The sequence below is a fragment of the Rhinatrema bivittatum genome, chromosome 10, assembly GCF_901001135.1.
Source record: "Rhinatrema bivittatum chromosome 10, aRhiBiv1.1, whole genome shotgun sequence".
Classification (NCBI taxonomy): Eukaryota; Metazoa; Chordata; class Amphibia; order Gymnophiona; family Rhinatrematidae; genus Rhinatrema; species Rhinatrema bivittatum.
This window is the reverse complement of record NC_042624.1, coordinates 15,457,353-15,476,754: the sequence shown is the minus strand read 5'-3', so window position 1 is coordinate 15,476,754 and position 19,402 is coordinate 15,457,353. Positions and strand designations below refer to the sequence as shown.

Below are 19,402 nucleotides of genomic sequence, written 5' to 3'. Positions count from 1 at the left end.
GCCTCGGGCAAGTGCAGTCTTCTGACTAGATGTTGCCTTTTGAGCAGTTGGAGCATCAACATATGTCTGCTACTACTCATCCTCATTAATAATTGCTCAGTGTGCTGTGGCAGTCAAAAAAGCAAACAGAATGTTAGGAATTATTAGGAAAGGAATGGTGAATAAAATGGAAAATGTCATAATGCCTCTGTATCGGTCCATGGTGAGACCACACCTTGAATATTGTGTACAGTTCTGGTCACTACATCTCAAAAAAGATATAGTTGCGATGGAGAAGGTACAGAGAAGGGCTACCAACATAAGGGGAATGGAGCAGCTCCCCTATGAGGAAAGACTAAAGAGGTTAGGACTTTTCAGCTTGGAGAAGAGACGGCTGAGGGGGGATATGATAGAGGTCTTTAAAATCATGAGAGGTCTAAAATGGGTAGATGTGAATCGGTTATTTATTCTTTCAGAAATTAGGACTAAGGGGCACTCCATGAAGTTAGCATGTGGCACATTTAAAACTAATCAGAGAAAATTCTTTTTCACTCAATGCACAGTTAAGCTCTGGAATTTGTTGCCAGAGGATGTTGTTAGTGTAGCTGGGTTTAAAAAAGGTTTTGATAAATTCTTGGAGGGAGAAGTCCATTAACTGCTATTAATCAAGTTGATTTAGGGAGTAGCCACTGCTGATACTGGCATCAGTAGCATGGGATCTACTTAGTATTTGGGTGCTTGCCAGGTACATGTAGCCTCGATTGGCCACTGTTGGAAACAGAATGGTGGGCTTGATGGACCCTTGGTCTGACCCAATATGGCAATTTCTTATGTTGTTATGTTCTTGTGCTTCAGAAGTCTTTGTCTAGACTGAAAAATGATGGTTGGGCTCCTAGACAGTTAAAGTTGGTTGAGTTGGAACTATGTAAGCAGAAAGTGAAACCCAAGTTTAAAAGCGATTTCATCGTTATATTCTGGATTACTTGAGAATACTAGTGGATGACTCTAGATTACAATACTTAATTCACAATTAGAATACTGAACTGTTCATACATCTTGGTAAAGATGATTGAGGGGTGTGGGATGAAGCACATATTTCAATATGACAGTTAGGCTCCTACGTCATATATATATGTATCCCACTTTATTTCTTGGTGTGAGCCCTAGATGTGGCCCTTTACGTTGGAGAGGTAGTGGGCAGTATGGTTCCCATTTACACATGTGGTGGACTTGCCCTCATGTGCAAGATTTTTTGGGTGGCAGTTTTTTAAGTGATTTCAAGGGTAATTGGTTTCAAACTTTTTCCTTCTCTAAGGATTGGCTCTGCTGGCTATTGGAACTCTGTCTTAATGAGTCATAAATGTTTATAAATCAAATGTTACTATCTTCAAGATTTATTATTGCTCAGCTTTGGAAAATGATACCACCTTTTGAAGAGAGGGAAAAGCTGCTTTCTGAAGTGGCTCGTATTGAGAAGTTGTTGCATTCTCTCAAGGGTGATAGTAAATTATATGACTGTGTGTGGGGCAGGTTGTGGTCTTTCTATTCTCCTCAGTACTGTAATGTACTAAAAGATCTTTTGTAAATCTTAAAAGCTATTTTTTTTTCTGGTATTGAGTGGATTATGCAATTTAAAGTGCACCTTGTCTGATAAATGAAAAAAAAAAAATCACACTGTTTCAGTTCCTTCAAAACATCACCTACAAAGAATGGTTCTGGTGTGATGTCCCCAACAGTAAAGACGGAATGACAGAATTCATTTTAGTTTTTTTACTATATCTTATCCCTTTGTGCCCCTTTTCTTCCTAATCATATAATGGCTCGACTGATTCCTTCACCAGTTTCCTGTTTTAATGTATTTAGGTTAGCATTTCGTATCATCCTGGTCTGAGGAGGGGGCGGTAGTAAAATCCCCACTGCTATACTTCTCCCTGTCACACATGGAATTCTCTGCTGATTTATATTCTACAACTGAATTTGATGCTACCACAGCTTCTGTCTGCTTTGTCAATATATTTTGTACCCTGGTATCACAGTGTCTCATTTGTTGTCCTTTTTCCACCATGTCTCCGAGATGCTTATTATGTCAATATCTTCATCTTGTGCCCTATATGCTTTCTCCCCCGTCTTATTTTTTTAGACTTCTGGCATACAGATACCTAAATGTGTGTTTTTAATTCTTTTTCATAACTCAGTATCAGTTGATTCAAGTGCTTTAGATTACTGTTGGGACACTTTGAAGTCCCTTTTCTAATGGTATCCTTGGTGGAAACCCTGCCTCCAAACCATGCTCTTTTGAATGACTGCTAGCTTTGCCCCTTGATCTTTTTTAAGAGCTGGGTCATTTCCAGTAGAATATTATAAAAGTAGAGAACTGGACATCTAAATGACAATGAAATTTAATATGGTTCATGCAAAGTAAAGCACATAGGGAAAAATAAGCCTAGCTATGTATACACAATACTGGGTTCCATATTAGGATTTACTACCCAGAAAATGGACTTTGGGGTCATTGTGGGCAACACTTCGACATCTTCAACTCAGTGTGCGGCAGCAGCCAAAAAAGCAAATAGAATTTTAGGAATTATTCAGAAAGAAATAGAAAACAAAACTGGAAGCATATTACTGTCTGTGTATCGATTCATGGTGTGGCCACACCTTGAGTATTGTATGCAATTCGGATTGCTGCACCTCAAAAAAGATATAGCAGAACTAAAAAGAACTCGGAGAAGAGCACCAAAAATGATTATGGGGCTGGACTGATTATTTTATGAAGAAAGGCTAAATAGGTTAAGGGTCTTCAGCTTGGAGAAGATATGATAGAGGTTTATAAAACTGTGTGGTATGGAACACTATCAAATAGTACTAGGAAAGAGGACACTCAAATTAACAGCAGATTCAACTATGGAACTTGTTGGAAAATATGGTTAAGACTACTAGTGAAATTGTATTTAAAAAAAAAGATTTAGACAGGTTTCTGGAAGATAGGTCCATAAATAATCATTAACCAGATGGACTTTAATTTCTCTGCCTCTTAATTCTTGTGGAGAGCGACATGAAACGACTTTCATATTGGGGTTTGCCAAGTACCTCCAAGCCACCAAGATTGGCCACCATCAGAGACTCAGTGGTCTGACTCAGAGTTTTCAGACACTCAACGACTTGTGCAATAGTGGGTATCTCAAGAGCACTGGATATGTAATTTAATGTTTGGAGTAGAAATGATTCTCCTAAGCAAGCAGGATGGTAGTCCCCTATGGTAGGACCCCTATGAGGAAAAGCTGAAGAGGTTAGGGCTGTTCAGCTTGGAGAAGACGGCTGAGGGGTGGATATGACAGAAGTCTTTAAGATCATAAGAGGTCTTGAACAAGTAGATGTGAATCTGTTATTTACACTTTCGGATAATAGAAGGACTAGGGGGCATTCCATGAAGTTAGCAAGTAGCACATTTAAGACTAATCGGAGAAAATTCTTTTTCACTCAATGCACAATTAAGCTCTGGAATTTGTTGCCAGAGGATTAGTGCAGTTAGTGTAGCTGGGTTCAAAAGGGGTTTGGATAAGTTCTTGGAGGAGAAATCCATTAACTGCTATTAATCAAGTGTTCATAGGGAATAGCCACTGCTATTAATTGCATCAGTAGCGTGGGATCTTCTTGGTGTTTGGGTAATTGCCAGGTTCTTGTGGCCTGGTTTGGCCTCTGTTGGAAATAGGATGCTGGGCTTGATGGACCCTTGGTCTGACCCAGCATGGCAATTTCTTATGTTCTTAGTCCTCACACATGGGTGACATCATTAGATGGAACCTGGCACGGAAAATTTATGTTAAAGTTTATAGAACTCTGACTGGCACACTGAGCATGCCCAGCATGCCACTATACACGCGTCCATGCAGGGTCCCTCTACAGTCTTTCTTTTCCAAGGAGCTATCTTCTTACAGTTGTGGAAATTGTGCTCTTTTTCAGTTTGGAAAGCTTTTTCACCAATTGATTCGTCGACTTTCCTGCGCTGGGTCCCTATCCATTCCCCCAGCTTAGCTAGTCGGGCAGGACAGTGTTTCCCTTCTCTGCGGTCGATTCCCGGTGGCGTTCCCTTTGGTATCCACTGGTCATTGACCACTTGCAGGGTTTTTTTGTTATGGCATCATCGTGTGTTCAATTGGTGCCCCCAGTGCCCTCTGACCATTTCCCTCACACATTCGCATGACATGTGTATCCTCTGACTGGGGCATTGCACAGCGTTCGGGGGTGTCATTTTTGTGATCAGATGACCCCCAGGGGCTGGGGCGCCTGTCTGGATAAAATAGAAAAGCTCTTCAGTTCGAAGAAGTCTGAATGCTCGACTCCGGTGTTGGGGGCATCAACACCAAGAGGCTGAGGGAAACCAATGGATACCAAGCCTTTGCTGTCCATCCCTCCACTGGGGCCCTCGATGGAAAGAGGTGCTGGTGATCGTCCATTGTCAGTATCTTCACATTCCAGGACATCTAGATCATCACCTTCCTAATCGGCGCCAGGGAAAGACCAGGCTGAGCACAGTGGGAAGTACAGAAAACATCACCACCTGTCTCCATCTACGCACTGTACTGGGCTCAGGTTGGCACCAGCGCGTGCTGTGATGCCCTCAAAGCGACCTTGCAGAGAGGAGGCAGCACCCTCCATCAAATCCGGGAGTCCCAGGCGTTCCTCACCAATACTGGTGCCGAGCACTGATCCCCCTCGGGGATCCGAGGGAGATCTGGTCATGCCTCCCCCTCCTCCATCCAGGAATGCAGGGTGCAACTGGCAGTAGTCCGAACCCTGCAGGGCATTGAGCTGCCGGCCTCACCGGTTCCTCCACCGGTGCCGGAGCCTGCACCCTCGATGTTGGCACCACTGCTGGTCCACCTCAATGTCCTTGGCGTCCGTCCTACGCAACCGCTGCCGGTGTCCAGAGGTCTTTCGATACCTCAGTGGCCCCCATTGCCTCCTCTGTCTGGTGCAATCCCCATTGTGGGTTCCTCCAAGGAGGGAAGGCCTGTCGCAGCCTGCAACACAGTCAAGGCCTTTGGTGCCACAGCCAGCATTGCTTGGTCCAGTATCTGGTCCCTCAGGGGCCTGGGCAGGAGCCCTCCACTAGCGTCTCCAGGTGATCTTAATGAGGAAGCACCCCATATGACCCATGGGGGAATGATACCTCTGAGTCGTCATCTGATGACTCTGGGATCTTCCCTTGCACCCGTCTCCTCCAGAGGAGCAGCGATGTAGTGGAGTCTGCCTTCAAAAAGGCCATGCATTCCTGCACCCATGCCTCTGCACAGGGCGCTGGATGTGCTAGGTAGGACGGTGTTTCAGGGTGCTATGTTGATCACCTTTATCCCTTCCTACCAGCTGTACATGACTGAAACAGGTCCAGGAATTCTCTGAGCACCTGCCCCAACAGCAGCAGCAGGATGCTTGGTTGGCAGTCATCCAGCAGGGTCTGGAATGTGGTAAACACAAGGTGTGCTCCACCTGCGACATGTTCGAGATGGCAGCTAGGGTGGCATCAGGGGTATTGATGCCCACAGGATGGCCTGGCTCCAAGCCTCTGATTTCCAGCGGGAGCTCCAGGAGAAGCTTGCAGACCTGCCGTGTACTGATGAGAACGTCTTTTGGTGCTAAGGTGAGGAATGATGTGGCTCAGTTGAAGGATCACCATGAGACCCTTCAGCATCTCTCTGCCAGTACATCGGGCCTGCCGTCCTCTGCCAGGAAATCCTCACGGTAGGGCCTGAGGAGGTCTTTTTATCACCAGAGGAAGTTTTGCCCTCCTGCCTCTCGCGCCCTTTCTCAGTGCATGGGCTCTAGGGGCTGCCCCAGACAGCAGCGGACCCACAGGCCTCAGCCAGTGCCCCAGCTGAGCCCTGCTTTGGGGTTTTGACTGGCTGTGGGGAAGCATAAGCCAATCAGCCATAACCTTGCCGCCGGGCCCCTCCAGTCAAAGGCTGGCTATGGTTCTTCGTGGACCGCTGGCCCAGTGTCACCTCTAACCAGTGGGTCCTCTTCATCGTTCATCAAGGGTACCAGTTGAACTTTCTGGGTGCCCCCTCGGACTCTCCCGCATGCCCCTTTTGGGGTCTGTACTCACATCAGGAAATACTCTTGACGGAGCTCTCTGCCCTAGTAGTGGCCAGAGCAGTCAAACCCGTTCCACTGCGGCAGCAAGGGTGGGGTTTCTATTTTCACTATTTCCTGATTCCAAAGAGAACAGGGGAACTCCATCCTATTTTGTACCTGAGAGCATTGAACAAGTTTCTAAGAAGAAAAAAGTTCAAGATCTCTCTGGGCACCCTGAATCCCCTCCTGCAAAGAGGAGAATGGCTTTGCTCCCTCGATCTGAAAGATGCATATGCCCACGTCGAGATCTTCGCCAGTCACAGGGAGTATCTGCGGTTCGTCATGGGCGAGAAGCATTTCCAGTACAGGGTGTTGCCGTTCGGCTTCACCTCAGCCCCACGTGTCTTCACCAAGTATCTGGCAGTAGTGGGTGCACACCTCTGTCATCTGGGGGTGCTGGTGTTCCCCTACTTGGACGATTGGCTGGTCAAGAGTGCCACCCAGGAGAGAGCACATCAGTCTCTGCACTTGACCATTCGGGTGTTGGAGTCCCTAGGGTTTGTCATCAACTACCTGAAGTCCCATCTTACTCTGTTGCTTCACTTGAGATTTATTGGTGCCTGGCTGGACACGGCTCATGCCAGAGCCTATCTTCCTCACCATCGGGTGCTCGCACTGGCTTCCCTTGTAGGAGTGGTTCACCGGAGCCGGCGAGTCTCAGCAGGCCACATGCTCTAACTCCTGGGTCACATGGCTGCTTCTGTCCATGTTACTCCCCTGGCTCGCTTGCATATGTGCAGAGCTCAGTGGACATTGTGATCCCAATGGCAGCAGGCCACCCAGGACCTCCATATACACATCCATGTTATTACAGCTCTCCGGACTTCCTTGTTTTGGTGGGAAAGCCTGCCCAGTTTGGAACAGGAGGTTCCATTTCAGTCTCTCCCTACCCAAGTTGTGCTTACCACAGATGCGTCCACCCTGGGTTGGGGCGCCCATGTGGAGGGGCTCCACATGCATGGTCTGTGGTCTACTCAGGATGCTCAGTGCCAGATCAACTTCTTGGAGCTTCAAGCGATACGTTACGCACTTTGGACATTCAAGTATCTGCTGTCCAACAAAAGCGGTCCTGATCCAGACTGACAACCAGGTGGCAATGTGGTACATCAACAAGCAGGGAGGTTGAGGTCATTCTTCCTGTGCTAGGAGGTGGTTCAGATTTGGTCATGGGCTCAGTCCCAGGGCATACTGCTACGAGCTATGTACCTTGTTGGGACAGAGAATGTGGTGGTGGACTGGCTGAGTCTAGCTTTCCAGCTCAACGAATGGTCCCTGAATCAGGAAGTAGCAGATCGGATCTTCCACCTCTGGGGGACCCAGACGTGGATCTCTTCGCCTCCCCCTACAACAGCAAGGTGAAACAATTCTGCTCCCTGTACAGGGCGGACAGCAAACCAGCCTCGGAGCTTTCACCCGCCAAAGGGGCAAGGGCTTTCTGTATACGAATCCTCCGCTTCCTCTGGTGATGAAGACTCTCCTGAAGCGTTGGCAGGACAGGGTCACAATGATTCTCATAGCACCTCATTGGCCAAGCAGATCTGGTTGCTGCTCCTGCAGGATCTCTGAGAGCCAATCTGGGGGCTTCCCTCGACTTCGTCTCACAGAATCAGGGCAGGCTGCATCATCCCAACCACAGGGCATTGTCTCTGATGGCCTGGATGTTGAGAGGATAATTCTGCAGCCTCTTAACCTGTCAGATGATGTGTTTCGGGTCCTGATGGCTTCCAGGAAGCCTTCCAGCAGGAAATATTATGGCCTGAAGTGGAGGAGGTTTTCCATGTGGTGTGAGCATCATGGCTTAGATCCGTTCTCCTGTTCCACACCGAAACTGCTTGACTTCCTACTGCCTGCCACCAGGGTGTAGATGTTCACCCATCTCTGTGCAGCCCATTGTGGGGCATTTTATGTGGGATCTGCTTCAGATGAAGCCTTCCCTGAGGCCTCCTGTTGTATCCTGCGACCTCAATGTGGTGTTGGCTCAGCTTGTGAAAGATCCATTCGAGCCACTGCGCTCCTGTAATCTGAAATACCTGACCTGGAAGGTCATATTTTTGGTCGCGGTCACTTCAGCGTGCAGAGTCAGTGATCTTAAGGCTTTGGTGACGTATCCACCATACACAAAGTTCTTTCACGATAGAGTGGTTCTGCGTACGCACCCTAAATGCCTGCCTAAGGTGGTCACTGATTTCCATTTCAACCAGTCAATTGTCCTACCCACCTTTTTTCCTAAGCCTCATTCGCACCAGCTTGGATTGCAAGAGAACTTTGGCCTTCTATCTGGCGAGAACAGCAGGCCACAGGCAGTCTATACAACTCGTCATCTCTTTTGACAAGAATAGATTAGGAGTTGCGGTCGCCAAGCAGACCCCCTGTAAGTGGCTGATGGATTGCATTTCTTTCTATGCGCAAGCGGGACTGCAGCTTGCGGGCCATGTCATGGCTTACTCTGTCAGAGTCATGGCAGCTTCAATGGCCTACTTGAGAGCGATCCCTGTGGCTGAGATCTGTAAGGCTGCGACATGGAGATCTCTCCACATTTTCGCCGCCCACTACTGTTCGGACAGGGATAGCAGCTTCGGCCAGTCTGTCCTCTGGAATCTCTTTTGAGCTGTAAAACTCAACTCTTCCTTCCTACAGTCCATTATTCGGGTTCAGGCTGTCTCCCTCTGTTCTCAACAGCACCTCTGTTGTTGTGCCGGGTGGCATGTGGTTAGGTGGCTGTTGGTCGTTTGTCTTAAGGGGCAGCCTGTAGCTAGGTATTCACCCATGTGTGAGGACTACCATCCTGCTTGACCTAGGAGAAAGCAGAGTTGCTTACCTGTACCAGGTGTTCTCCTAGGACAGCAGGATGTTAGTTCTCATGAAACCCGCCTGCCACCCCGCGGAGTTGGGTTTCCCCTATGTTTATTTTTTTGTAATTTTATGTTATGAGACTGGAGAGGGACCTCGTGTGGATAGTGGCATGTTGGACATGCTCAGTGTGCCAGTCAAAGTTCTAGAAACTTTGACATGTTTTCTATGCTGGGCTCCATCTGATGTCACCCTTGTGTGAGGGCTACCATCCTGCTGTCCTAGGAGAACACCTGTTACAGGTAAGCAACTCTACTTTACTGCTCATGTGACAAATCAACAAATCTTGCTGAATGGGGACAGCTTCTGCAAGTATCAGTAGTATGGATAAGCTGATTTTTTTGCATTATGCTATTTGTGTTTACTGCATGAATTTAACATAATTTAAACAATATATAAAGATATAAATGTTTGTATATAATTAAATGTCATCACTGCGACATTAGAATGTCTAAATACTAAAAGAATTCATCTGTAGTATTTTGATTGACAGCTTAAACAATAAAATGCTACATTTCAAATTACCAAGTTCCACATTTTATTAAAAAGAAAAAAGTTGCCAGCCCCACAGCTCAGTCACAACTCCTAACCAGAGCCATATTGGAAACATTGCATTTTCAATTTATATTCCACTGTCTTCAAAAAAAGGAACTAGTCGTCTTCCAAGGTAGCAAAACTAACAAAATAGATTATATCAAAATATTAACAAAGCAATCGGCAGATTAGCAGCTCTCCCTACATTCCTTGCTATGCCCCTGTTTGTGGTGGGATAGATGCTGGAAGATGAAGGAAATGTGTGTAGAGAGAAGCAGGGCTTTTAGCTGTGTCCCTGTGATGGGCTGAGACTTGGAAACTATAGGAGGTGACATTCGGGCAGGTTGAGAGAAACTTTGCAAGATGAAGTAAAGAAACAAACTGTCAAAACTCTAAAATAACTGACGAGATAATTGCTGCATTGTTTTCTTTTTCCTAGGCTAATGGAGGCTGGCAGGATGCTACTACACCCTCCTCAGTGACATCCCCTACGGAAGGCCCTGGCAGCGTCCACTCTGATACCTCCAACTGATCTAGCAGTCGCATCCCCTTTCACCAGTGGGGTTTCTCTCCTAACGCTGAAAAAGCAAGTCACACTCGGAGCTTATACCAACTCCCTCACCTCGAAAGCAACTGCAAGAGTCCTCCTGCCACCAGGGGGCACTTACAAGCAACCCGGACACTTCTTTTATGTTCTGTCCTCCCACTCCCCCTTTTCTGATTAGAATTCGCAACTCCTTTCAAGAAATAATAGTAATAATGATGATGATGATTCAAACAAAAAGTATTGGAACATTTTTTCTACTACTTTGAGGAGCCAAGTTTACCTCACACTTCTGTCCACAGTTTAATTAGCAAGGCGCAGCCCTTTCTCTTTTGGTTTGTAATTCGCACGCTACCTCTTACTGGACAGCCATTTTCTTTTCTGTTATGGTGTTTTATTAATTGAGAACAGTTCTCCTGATGCTTTCTTTCAGCTATTTTCTAAGCTAATTGAGGCCACATGGAACCACACTCAGTCTCTCTCAGCTGCAGTTTGGATATATGAATGACCTGAGTGTTCATCAGGTTATTTTTTGCTTGCATATAGTTCCCACTGGCAAACTGCCTCCCATGCATAGTGGAGCTCCCTGTGGAGTCATGTAGATACCATCACAGGATGTTCGTCTTGTGCCTGCTCTGTGACTTCTAGGTTACCTTTGCTCAGGTTTAAACAAGCAAATGTCTGTAGGATTAAGTAATTTTAAATTTTAGCAATCAATTTTGCAAGGTTTTTTTTTGGTATCTTCTAAATTAAAACTTCTAAAGAAAATCCTGACTGTAGAAGCAATTGACTTCTAAAATTTGTTTGTTTAAACAAAAGCAGTAGAATACCTGCAAACCATGTCCTTGGAATGTTTTGACTCCCAAAACTAAAAATGTAACAACTTTTGATTCCATGCCTTTGTTTTTTGGAATTGTAGTTCCTGTTCCCTAGGGAGACCTGGAATATGGAACTACCTCATTGCAGTTTGCATATAACAGGGTTGGCAGGCTGAAAAGGTTTTTGGACCTGAAGGCCATATTAGGAGCCTGCTGCAGGTGGTAAGAAGGAAAGGCAGTGAGGGTTTCCCACCCGTCTCCCCTGGAATTTCAGGCTGGTAAGCAGGCAGGAACATGGAAGTGACTTGGTCTCACTAAGGATGCTATAGTTAACTAATTTCCGACACATAAGCATGAACAAGGCTGAACTAGTGATGATGCATTCCAAGCAGGGAACTCCCCTGTGAAGTGGCACAGTTCATAACTAAGGGGACAACCAAGTAGATGTGGTAAACGCTTTTCTGTAAACACAGTGGAAGAATCCCTTTACTGCATCTAGTAATTCTTTTCTGTAAACACAGTGGAAGAATCCCTTTACTGCATCTAGCTGTAATTCATTTAGATGTCTTTGGGGTAAGAATCTTAACTGGACTTTTCAGCATCGTCTCTGGCCTGGGTTCCATTTTTATCCATTTTCCCTCCCATTTATTTGATTCTGGTCCCGATGACTGAAGGAAGACTATGTCCCATGCTGATACATGGATAAGATTTCTTATAACCATTGGGCACTCCAGTAAGTACAAATAAAATGAGTTTAGTTTTAATGGAGCAAGGCCAATGCTTTACCTATCTTAACCTTCATGATTCTTTCATTTTCCTGAGCATATACTCCTGATCACATTGTTACCAACAGTGAGCATTTTGCTGATTCTTAGCATAGAAGTTTGAAAATACAAAATACTTAACTTGACAACAATAATCTTAATTTAAATAAAGTTCTTGAAGGACAGCAGTCCTTGCATATGGATGACATCATCCGATGGAACCTGATGACATTAGATTTCAAACTTTCTAGAAAACTTTGAGCATGCCCTACTGGGAATATGCTTCCACTCAAGGGCCCCTTCGCTCCCATCTTTTCCACAGACATCATTGGTCATGGATTTTCTTTTCCTGCTGTTAGGGAACTGTTTGCTTCTTAAAAGTGCAAGAATCTGTATTCATACAGCCCCACTGTCTTTTTTTTCCTTCCCTTTTTAGTCACCTAGGTAGGTTTTTCATGTATGTTTTTCTTTTAGGTAGACATGTAATGCATCAAAATCGGAGTATCAAATTGGTTGCAGTTTTTTTCCCCCAACATAGTCATTTGATTTAGCATAGCTAATTTTTTATCTGATGCCCCAAGGAAAAGAAAGCTAGTAACTTCAACAGGTGCCCCCTGTGCAAGAGGATCATGGCTTTCACAGACTCCCATGATAGATTTGTCCTTTGCCTGTGGGCTGATCACCGCATTCAAAGGTATGACCTCTGCCCAACTATGACCCCTAGAAGCCATTATTTCCAGCTTGATCTTATGGAAAAGCAGTTTGGGATTCATAAGGCCCAGCCCATCAGCATCAGAGGCATAGACATTGAGGGACCAACTACTGGTGGTGCATAAATATCAGGGGGCAAAAATTCCCCTCATCATAATGCACCACACAGGACCTAGGAGACATTGTCATCTGGCTCCTCCCAGCCACAACAGCTAAGGGTTCAGTTTCTTCAGTTCCAGCACCTCGAAGATCTGACGACATCCATCAGGTGAAGGCCAAGAAGCATCACTATCAATGCTCAATCAATCTCTGATGACCCTAATGTCAGCCACTGATATTGCAGCTGGCATTCCAGAAATATGTAGCCTCTCAGGCCTCTTGCCTCTCAGGCCATGTTGGCATCAGTATTTCTTGAGAAGAAGTTGAATAAGAAATATCCTGAATAGGCAGCACTGGATCATAAAATGCAGAGTATGGGTACATTGGTATCAACGATACCAGTGGCCTTGCAGATGAACATTCAGCTAATACTGGTATCCAAACTGGCACCTGGCAGAAGGACTCCAGTGCTGGTTCCTGGAAGCGAATCAACATCAGGTACCGTCACACTAAGGATAGAGAAGATACTTTTCCAGAGTTCAGGAGGTCATTGGAGTCTGTGCCCCAACAGACAAATGCTCCCCTCTCTGAGGTGTCTGCTAGCCAGATCCAGGTCCATGCTCCTGACTTACCAGTCAGGCTCAGACTTGGAATGTTATTGGGAGTAACCTCTATGGATCAGAGGAGGGGTCAGAGTCTTCTTTCATTACCTTCTCTGCAGGAGATGTGAAGTTCTCCAGAGAACATCTCTTTCAACTATATTAAGAGAATGACAGATGCCATCCTATTTGCAAAAGGAAGAAGAGTCCAGGGCTAAGATACTTGCCATCCTCCATTTTGTGGAATTCCTCAAAGGATACTGTAGCAGTGCCCAGCCATGGGAGGTAGAGATGAGGATGTAGGAGAGTCCCCTTTCTGTGGCTCTAGTTATCAGAAAGGTGGACATGCTATATCGTGTCCAGAAGGCTTCAGGATTCATGAGCAGTAGTTGAATCTGCTCAAAAGAAAGTCAAGAGGTTGAGAAACCATTCTTTGGTGCCCTTGAAGGATTTGTCTACTTTGGACTTTCTTGGGAGAAAAGTTTGTCAGGGAGCTATATTAAATGCCTGCATAGCATTCTATCAACTCTTCATGAGCCAGTAGATGTGAGACATTCTGAAATGTGTAAAGGAAAATAGCAGGGCAGCTTCCTCCAAAGCTTTAGAATCACTATGGGGCAAGGGTATGGAAAACACATGTTTCAATCAACCTTTGATGTTTTCAAAATGGCATCTGGAGTCTCTGCAGTGGATACTGGCATCTACAGATTCGCCTGGCTGCAGGTCTTGTACTTCCAACTGGATGTCCAGGCAGCTGATGTCTCTTGCAATGGGGATAATCTATTTGAATATAAGGTCAAAGAAGTGATGACTCCAATTAAATACCACTATGTGATACATTAGATACTCCACTACTACACCATATCTGCTCTCCTTAACCAGGAGGTATTCAAGTAGGGTACTGAGGAAACATTTTATCAGTCAAGGAGAAGTTTTCCTCTGCTCTCCTGCTCCCCTCCCTCAATCCCATTAACAGGGTCCTCATGCTTACCTGAGGCAGTAGAGGGCCCTAAAGTGACAGCCAGCATTCCAACTAAAACGTAGTGCAAAGTTTTGACAGGATTGAGGATCCATGATCCCAGTATCCATGCCAGAGGACCTAATACTAAAGACTTTTGTAAACTATTGGCCCAGAATAATTTCAGACACTTGGGTCCTCAGCATAATTTGAAAAGGATACAGATTACATCTATTGGGAGTACCTCCAAAATTGCCCACCAAAACCTGCTTGGTTGGAATCTCAGCATCGTAAATTGCTACAAAAGGAGCTCTCCTCCCTCAGAGAGGCCAATATGGTCAAACCCATACCACTAGGGGAAAGAGGATGGGGCTGCAAGTGCTTTCTGATCCTGAAAAACAAGAGGGAGAGACTACTATCCTAGACCTGAGGGCTTTAAGTAAGCCCCTAAAAAAAAGGAAAAACTCAAGACATTCTGAAATGTGTAAAGATAGCTCTCTAGATCTGAAGAATGCCTACACCTACAAAGAGATTTCCAGGTCAGAAAATATTTTAGATTTATAGTAGGGAAACGCCACCTGCAATAGCACATACTGCCGTTAGGTCTGTCATCAGAATCACCTTTATTCACAAATGTCATGCAGTGATGAAGGCACATCTACATAAAGTAGGGGGTACATGTGATTCCTTATCTGGATGATTGACTGGTCAAGAACATGTCTCAAAGTGGTGCTTCAGAATCAATGAGCAAAACCATCCAAGTGCTAGAGTTGCTAGGGTTCATCATCAGCTACCCGAAATCTCGCTTGAACCCATCATCTCAATTGGAATTTATAGGGGCATTGCTAGACATGACTCAAGCAAGAGCCTTCCTCCCACAAGAGAGGATCATCTCCTTGATATCTGCTATGGAGAGGATAAAACTGAGTCGGCAGCTATCAGCATGAGACATGTTGAAGATGTTGGGCCTTATGGTGTGTTATTCCCTTAGCATGTTTTCACATGAGACGCACCCAATGGATCCTCAGGTCACAGTGGGATCAAACCATTCAGGGCATCTGTGATAGCATCACCCAACCTCTGTTTCATTCCAGTCTGGCTAAGAAGGATATGTTTAAAACATTTCTCCATTAAAATTGTCCTAACAATAAATGTGTGCAGCCTGGAATGGGAACCCTTGTAGAGGGGCTCTGCACCCAGCGTCCTTGATCTGCCTAGAAATAGCTTTGACGGTCATACTCTTGGTGGTGATTACTATGGCTTGAAGAGTCTGTGAGCTCCAGGTTCTAGTGACTTATCTACTTTATGCCACACTTTTTTCACAATAGTGATTCTGCATATGCATCCTATGCTCCTGCCTAAGATACCATCAGATTTCCATTTTAACCAGTCCGTTGTTCTTCCAACATTTTCCCAGGTCTCATGTAAACAAAGGTGAACAAGCTTGAACTGAAAAAGAGCATTGGCCTTCTATCTGAAACAGATTGAAGCCCTTAGAAAATCCATCCAATGTTGTGTTTCTTATGACAACAGCAAACCTGGAAATGCTGTTGGCAAGCTCTCTATTTTTAATTGGCTAGCAGGTTGTACCTGCTTCTCTTATGCCCTGGCAGGCCTGGATCTGGCAGGTCATATCAAGGTGCACAGCATCAGAGCATGGCAGTGTCTATAGCCCAGCTATGATTATCTTCCATGTTCAGTATTGTTTGGACAGAAAATCCCGGTGTGACAGTAGGTTTGACACTCCGTCCTGAGGAATCTCTTTTGAGGTGTAGAACCCATCTCCATCCCTCCTGGGCCATGTTATTTTGGGTCCAGGCTGCCCCTATTAAAAAACTGAAAATTCAAAATGGCTGTTGGCATTTCAGGTTATCCCCTTGTTTCTTTTGGGGAAGTCTGTATTTAGCGATTACCCATGTGTGAGAACAGTCATCCTCCATGTGCTTGGAAAAAGCAGAGTTGCTTAATTTTGAGAGAACTACCATCCTGAAGATAGCAAGATGATAGTCCTCTTAAATCCTGTCCACCTTCCCTTGGAGTTTTTTTTCCCCCCATCTAAGCTACATTTCGGACTGAAAGGGCCCCCATATTGACATCTGGCAGTATAGCAGGCTGTACGTGCCCAAAGGACATGCTCATGGCTTCTGCTACTATATTTTTTGATGAATGCTGAAAAACAGAGTTGTTTACCTGTAACAGGTATTCTACAAGGACAGCAGAATGTCAGTTCTCACACATGGGTGATATAATCAGATGGAGCCCAACATGGAAATTTTATTTGTTTCTAGAAACTTTGAAATCAAATTTCCATGCTTTGCTCCATCTGAGAAAATGTATGCAGGGCCTAATAGACTCACGGGACCCATCAGCTCCATGTGTTCAGATTGAAGCTGGTGGAGGATACCAGAGTAAATTTAGATCAACATGACAGGGAGGGGTGGCTCTATATGTTAAGGATGACATAGTCAAGCAAGAATCAAAATGCATTGTGGAATCTTCATTCATTGAAATTCCATGTGTGACAGGGAAGAATATAGCAGTAAGTGTATACTACTGTCTACCTGGCCACTTTGAAGAAACACACTATGAAATGCTAACAGAAATCAGAAAGGCAAGTAAAATTGGCATAACAATAATAGGAGATTTTAATTACTCCAGTATTGGTTTGGTTAATGTCTCATCATGACATGCTAGTAAGGTAAAGTTTCTAAATGCTATAAATGAATGCTTCATGGAGCAGCTGATCCAGGAACCAATAAGAGGAGGAAATACTTTAAATCCTAGTGGAATGCAGAACCTGATGCAAGGGATAATGGTGATGGAGCCACTTAGCAATAGTGATCATAATGCAATTACATTTGGCACAATCACTAGAGGGAAAATATACAGTAAAATTACATCATAGCATTTAACCTTTTGAAAGCAGATTACAATAAAATGAAAACATTTGAATAAAGCTAAAAGCGATTGAAACGGTTTAAAAGTCCACATGCAGCATGGACATTGCTTAAAAATACCATCTTGGAATCACAGATAAAATGTTTTCCATGCATTAGAAAAAGTCAAAGGAAGGCCAAATGTCTGCCAGCATGGTTAATTGATGAGATAGGCAAGGCCAAAAAGACATCTTTTAAAAAATGGAAAATGGGTCTAAATGAAGGAAGGAACATAAGCAATGGCAAGAGAGATGTAACACATTAATAAGACAAAATAAGAGAGAATTTGAGAAGAATCTTCCATAGAGATAAAAACTAATAATTAAAACTTTATCAAGTACATTTGAAGCAAGAAATCTGTGAGGGAGACAGATGACCAAGAGATAAAAGTGGTCCTCGGAGAGGACAAAACTGTAGCAGAGAAGTGTAATGAATTTTGCAGTCTCTTCTGAGGAGGATGTTAGGGAGATACCAACCTTAGAAACATTCCTTGATGGTGATGATTTGGAGAAAATAAAATAAATCACTGTGAAAATTGAAGATATACTAGAGAAAACAGATAACTAAAGATTAACAAATCACCAGGACTAGATAGTATGTACTTCAGAATTTAGAAAGAACTCAAATATGAAATTGCGGATTTCATTAGTAGTAATCTAAAACCTAACATTAAAACCAGCCACAGTGCCTGAAGATTGGAGGGCGTCCAATTTAATGCCAGTTTGTAAAAATGGCTGCAGGGGTGGGGTGATTGACAAAAATATAGACCAGTGAGCCTGAATTTGGTGCAAGGCAAAATGGTAAATGCTATTCTTAAAAACAAAATTACTGGCCATATTGATAGGCATGGCTTAATGTGAACGAGCCAACGTGGATTTAGCAAAGGGAAGTCTTGTTTTACCAATCAAATAGATTTTTTTAAGGTGTTTAATAAACATTTAGATAAAGGTAAGCCAGTTGTTATAATGGATCTGGATTTTCAGAAGGCATTTGATAAAGACCCTCATGTGAGACTCCTCAGAAACTTCAGAAGTCATGGGATAGGAAGCATTGTCCTATCCTGGCATGGAAAAGATAGGAAACTGCTTTCCCAGTGGAGAAAATTAAATAATGGAATAACTCAGGTTTAGGTACTGGGACCTGTGCTGTTTTAATATATTCATAAATGATCTGGAAACAGAAGCAAGGAGATAAAATTTGCAGATAATGCAAAATTATTCAAGTTGTTAAAACAGAAGTGGGCACCTTGCAAAATTGGGACTGGGCTTTGAAATGGCAAACTAAATTTAATGTGATGCACAGAGGGAGAAATAATCTTAACTTGAAGTATACAATGCTTTGTTCAGTAGTAGGAATCAACACCCAGAATGATGATATTGAAATCCTCAATGCAGTGTCTGGCAGCAGTAAAAAAAAAAATCAAATAGAATGTTAGAATTTAATCGAAAAGGATCGGAGAATAAAACATCCACATCTTTAGTACTGTGTGAGGTTCTGGTCGCCCCATCTCAAAAAAATACATTGCAGAAATAGAAAAGGTACAGAGAAGAGCAACAGAAATGATAGAGGGTCCAGTGGCTTCCTTATGTGGAAAGGCTAAGCCAGGTTAGGGTTATTCAGTTTGGAGAAAGGATGACTGAGAGGGGGGGACATGATAGAAGTTATAAAATAATGAGTGGAGTAAAACAGGTAAATAGGAAATGCTTATTTACCCTTTAGACAAGTTCTAGTGGAAAAGTCCATAAAGCATTATTAGCTACAGTATGTAACTTGGGAAAGCCACAGTTTATCTCTGAAATTGAGCAATAAAGAAAATATCTACTCTTTGAAATTTGTCAGGTACTTGTGACCAGATTTGTCACTGTTGGAGACCGAATGCTGGGCTTGATGGTCCTTTGGTCTGACCCAGCATTGTGGGGCAAATTTTCAAAGGGGTACGCGCGTAAGATACGTGCATACCCCCCGAAAACCTGCCCCAACCTCCCCCTGCGCGCGCCGAGCCTATGTTGAATAGGCTCGGCAGCGCGCATAAGTCCTGGGGCTTTGCTAGGGGGGCGTGTTGCGGCGGTGCGTCATCCGGGGGCAGGTCCGCGGGCGTGGTTCCGGCCCGGGGGCGTTTCGGGGGCATGGTCAAGGCGTCCGAAACAGCTCCCATGCCAGGGAATTGCGCAGCGAGTTTCGCCTGCCTCGGGCAGGCGTAACTCTTCCAACAAAGGTAGGGGTGGGGTTTAGATAGGGCTCGGGGGGGGGGGGGAAGGGAGGGGAAGGTGGAGGGAGGCGAAAGGAAAGTTCCCTCCAAGGGAATTTCGGAGCGGCCTTGGAGAGAATGGAGGCCGGCTGCACGGCTTGGCGCACCCAGGCTGCCGATTTTGCTCAGCCTTGCACGCGCCGATGCCGGATTTTAACAGATACGCGCAACTACGTGCGTATCTATTAAAATTCCGCGTACTCTTGTTTGCGCCTTGTGCGCGAACA

General features: G+C 44.6%; 1 protein-coding gene across 2 annotated transcripts in view; it reads left to right on the top strand.

Annotated features, from left to right (window-relative positions):
- The window catches only part of PBX1 (PBX homeobox 1), a 704,885-nt gene extending 686,476 nt beyond the window's left edge, over nucleotides 1–18,409 (top strand). For both annotated transcript variants that reach the window (XM_029617584.1, XM_029617583.1), the window contains one exon: nucleotides 9,938–18,409. In XM_029617584.1, coding sequence (XP_029473444.1) covers nucleotides 9,938–10,030 — 93 coding nt within the window. In that variant the 3' untranslated portion in view covers nucleotides 10,031–18,409. The remainder of the gene's footprint in view (nucleotides 1–9,937) is intronic.
- The last annotated feature ends 993 nt before the right edge of the window (nucleotides 18,410–19,402 follow it).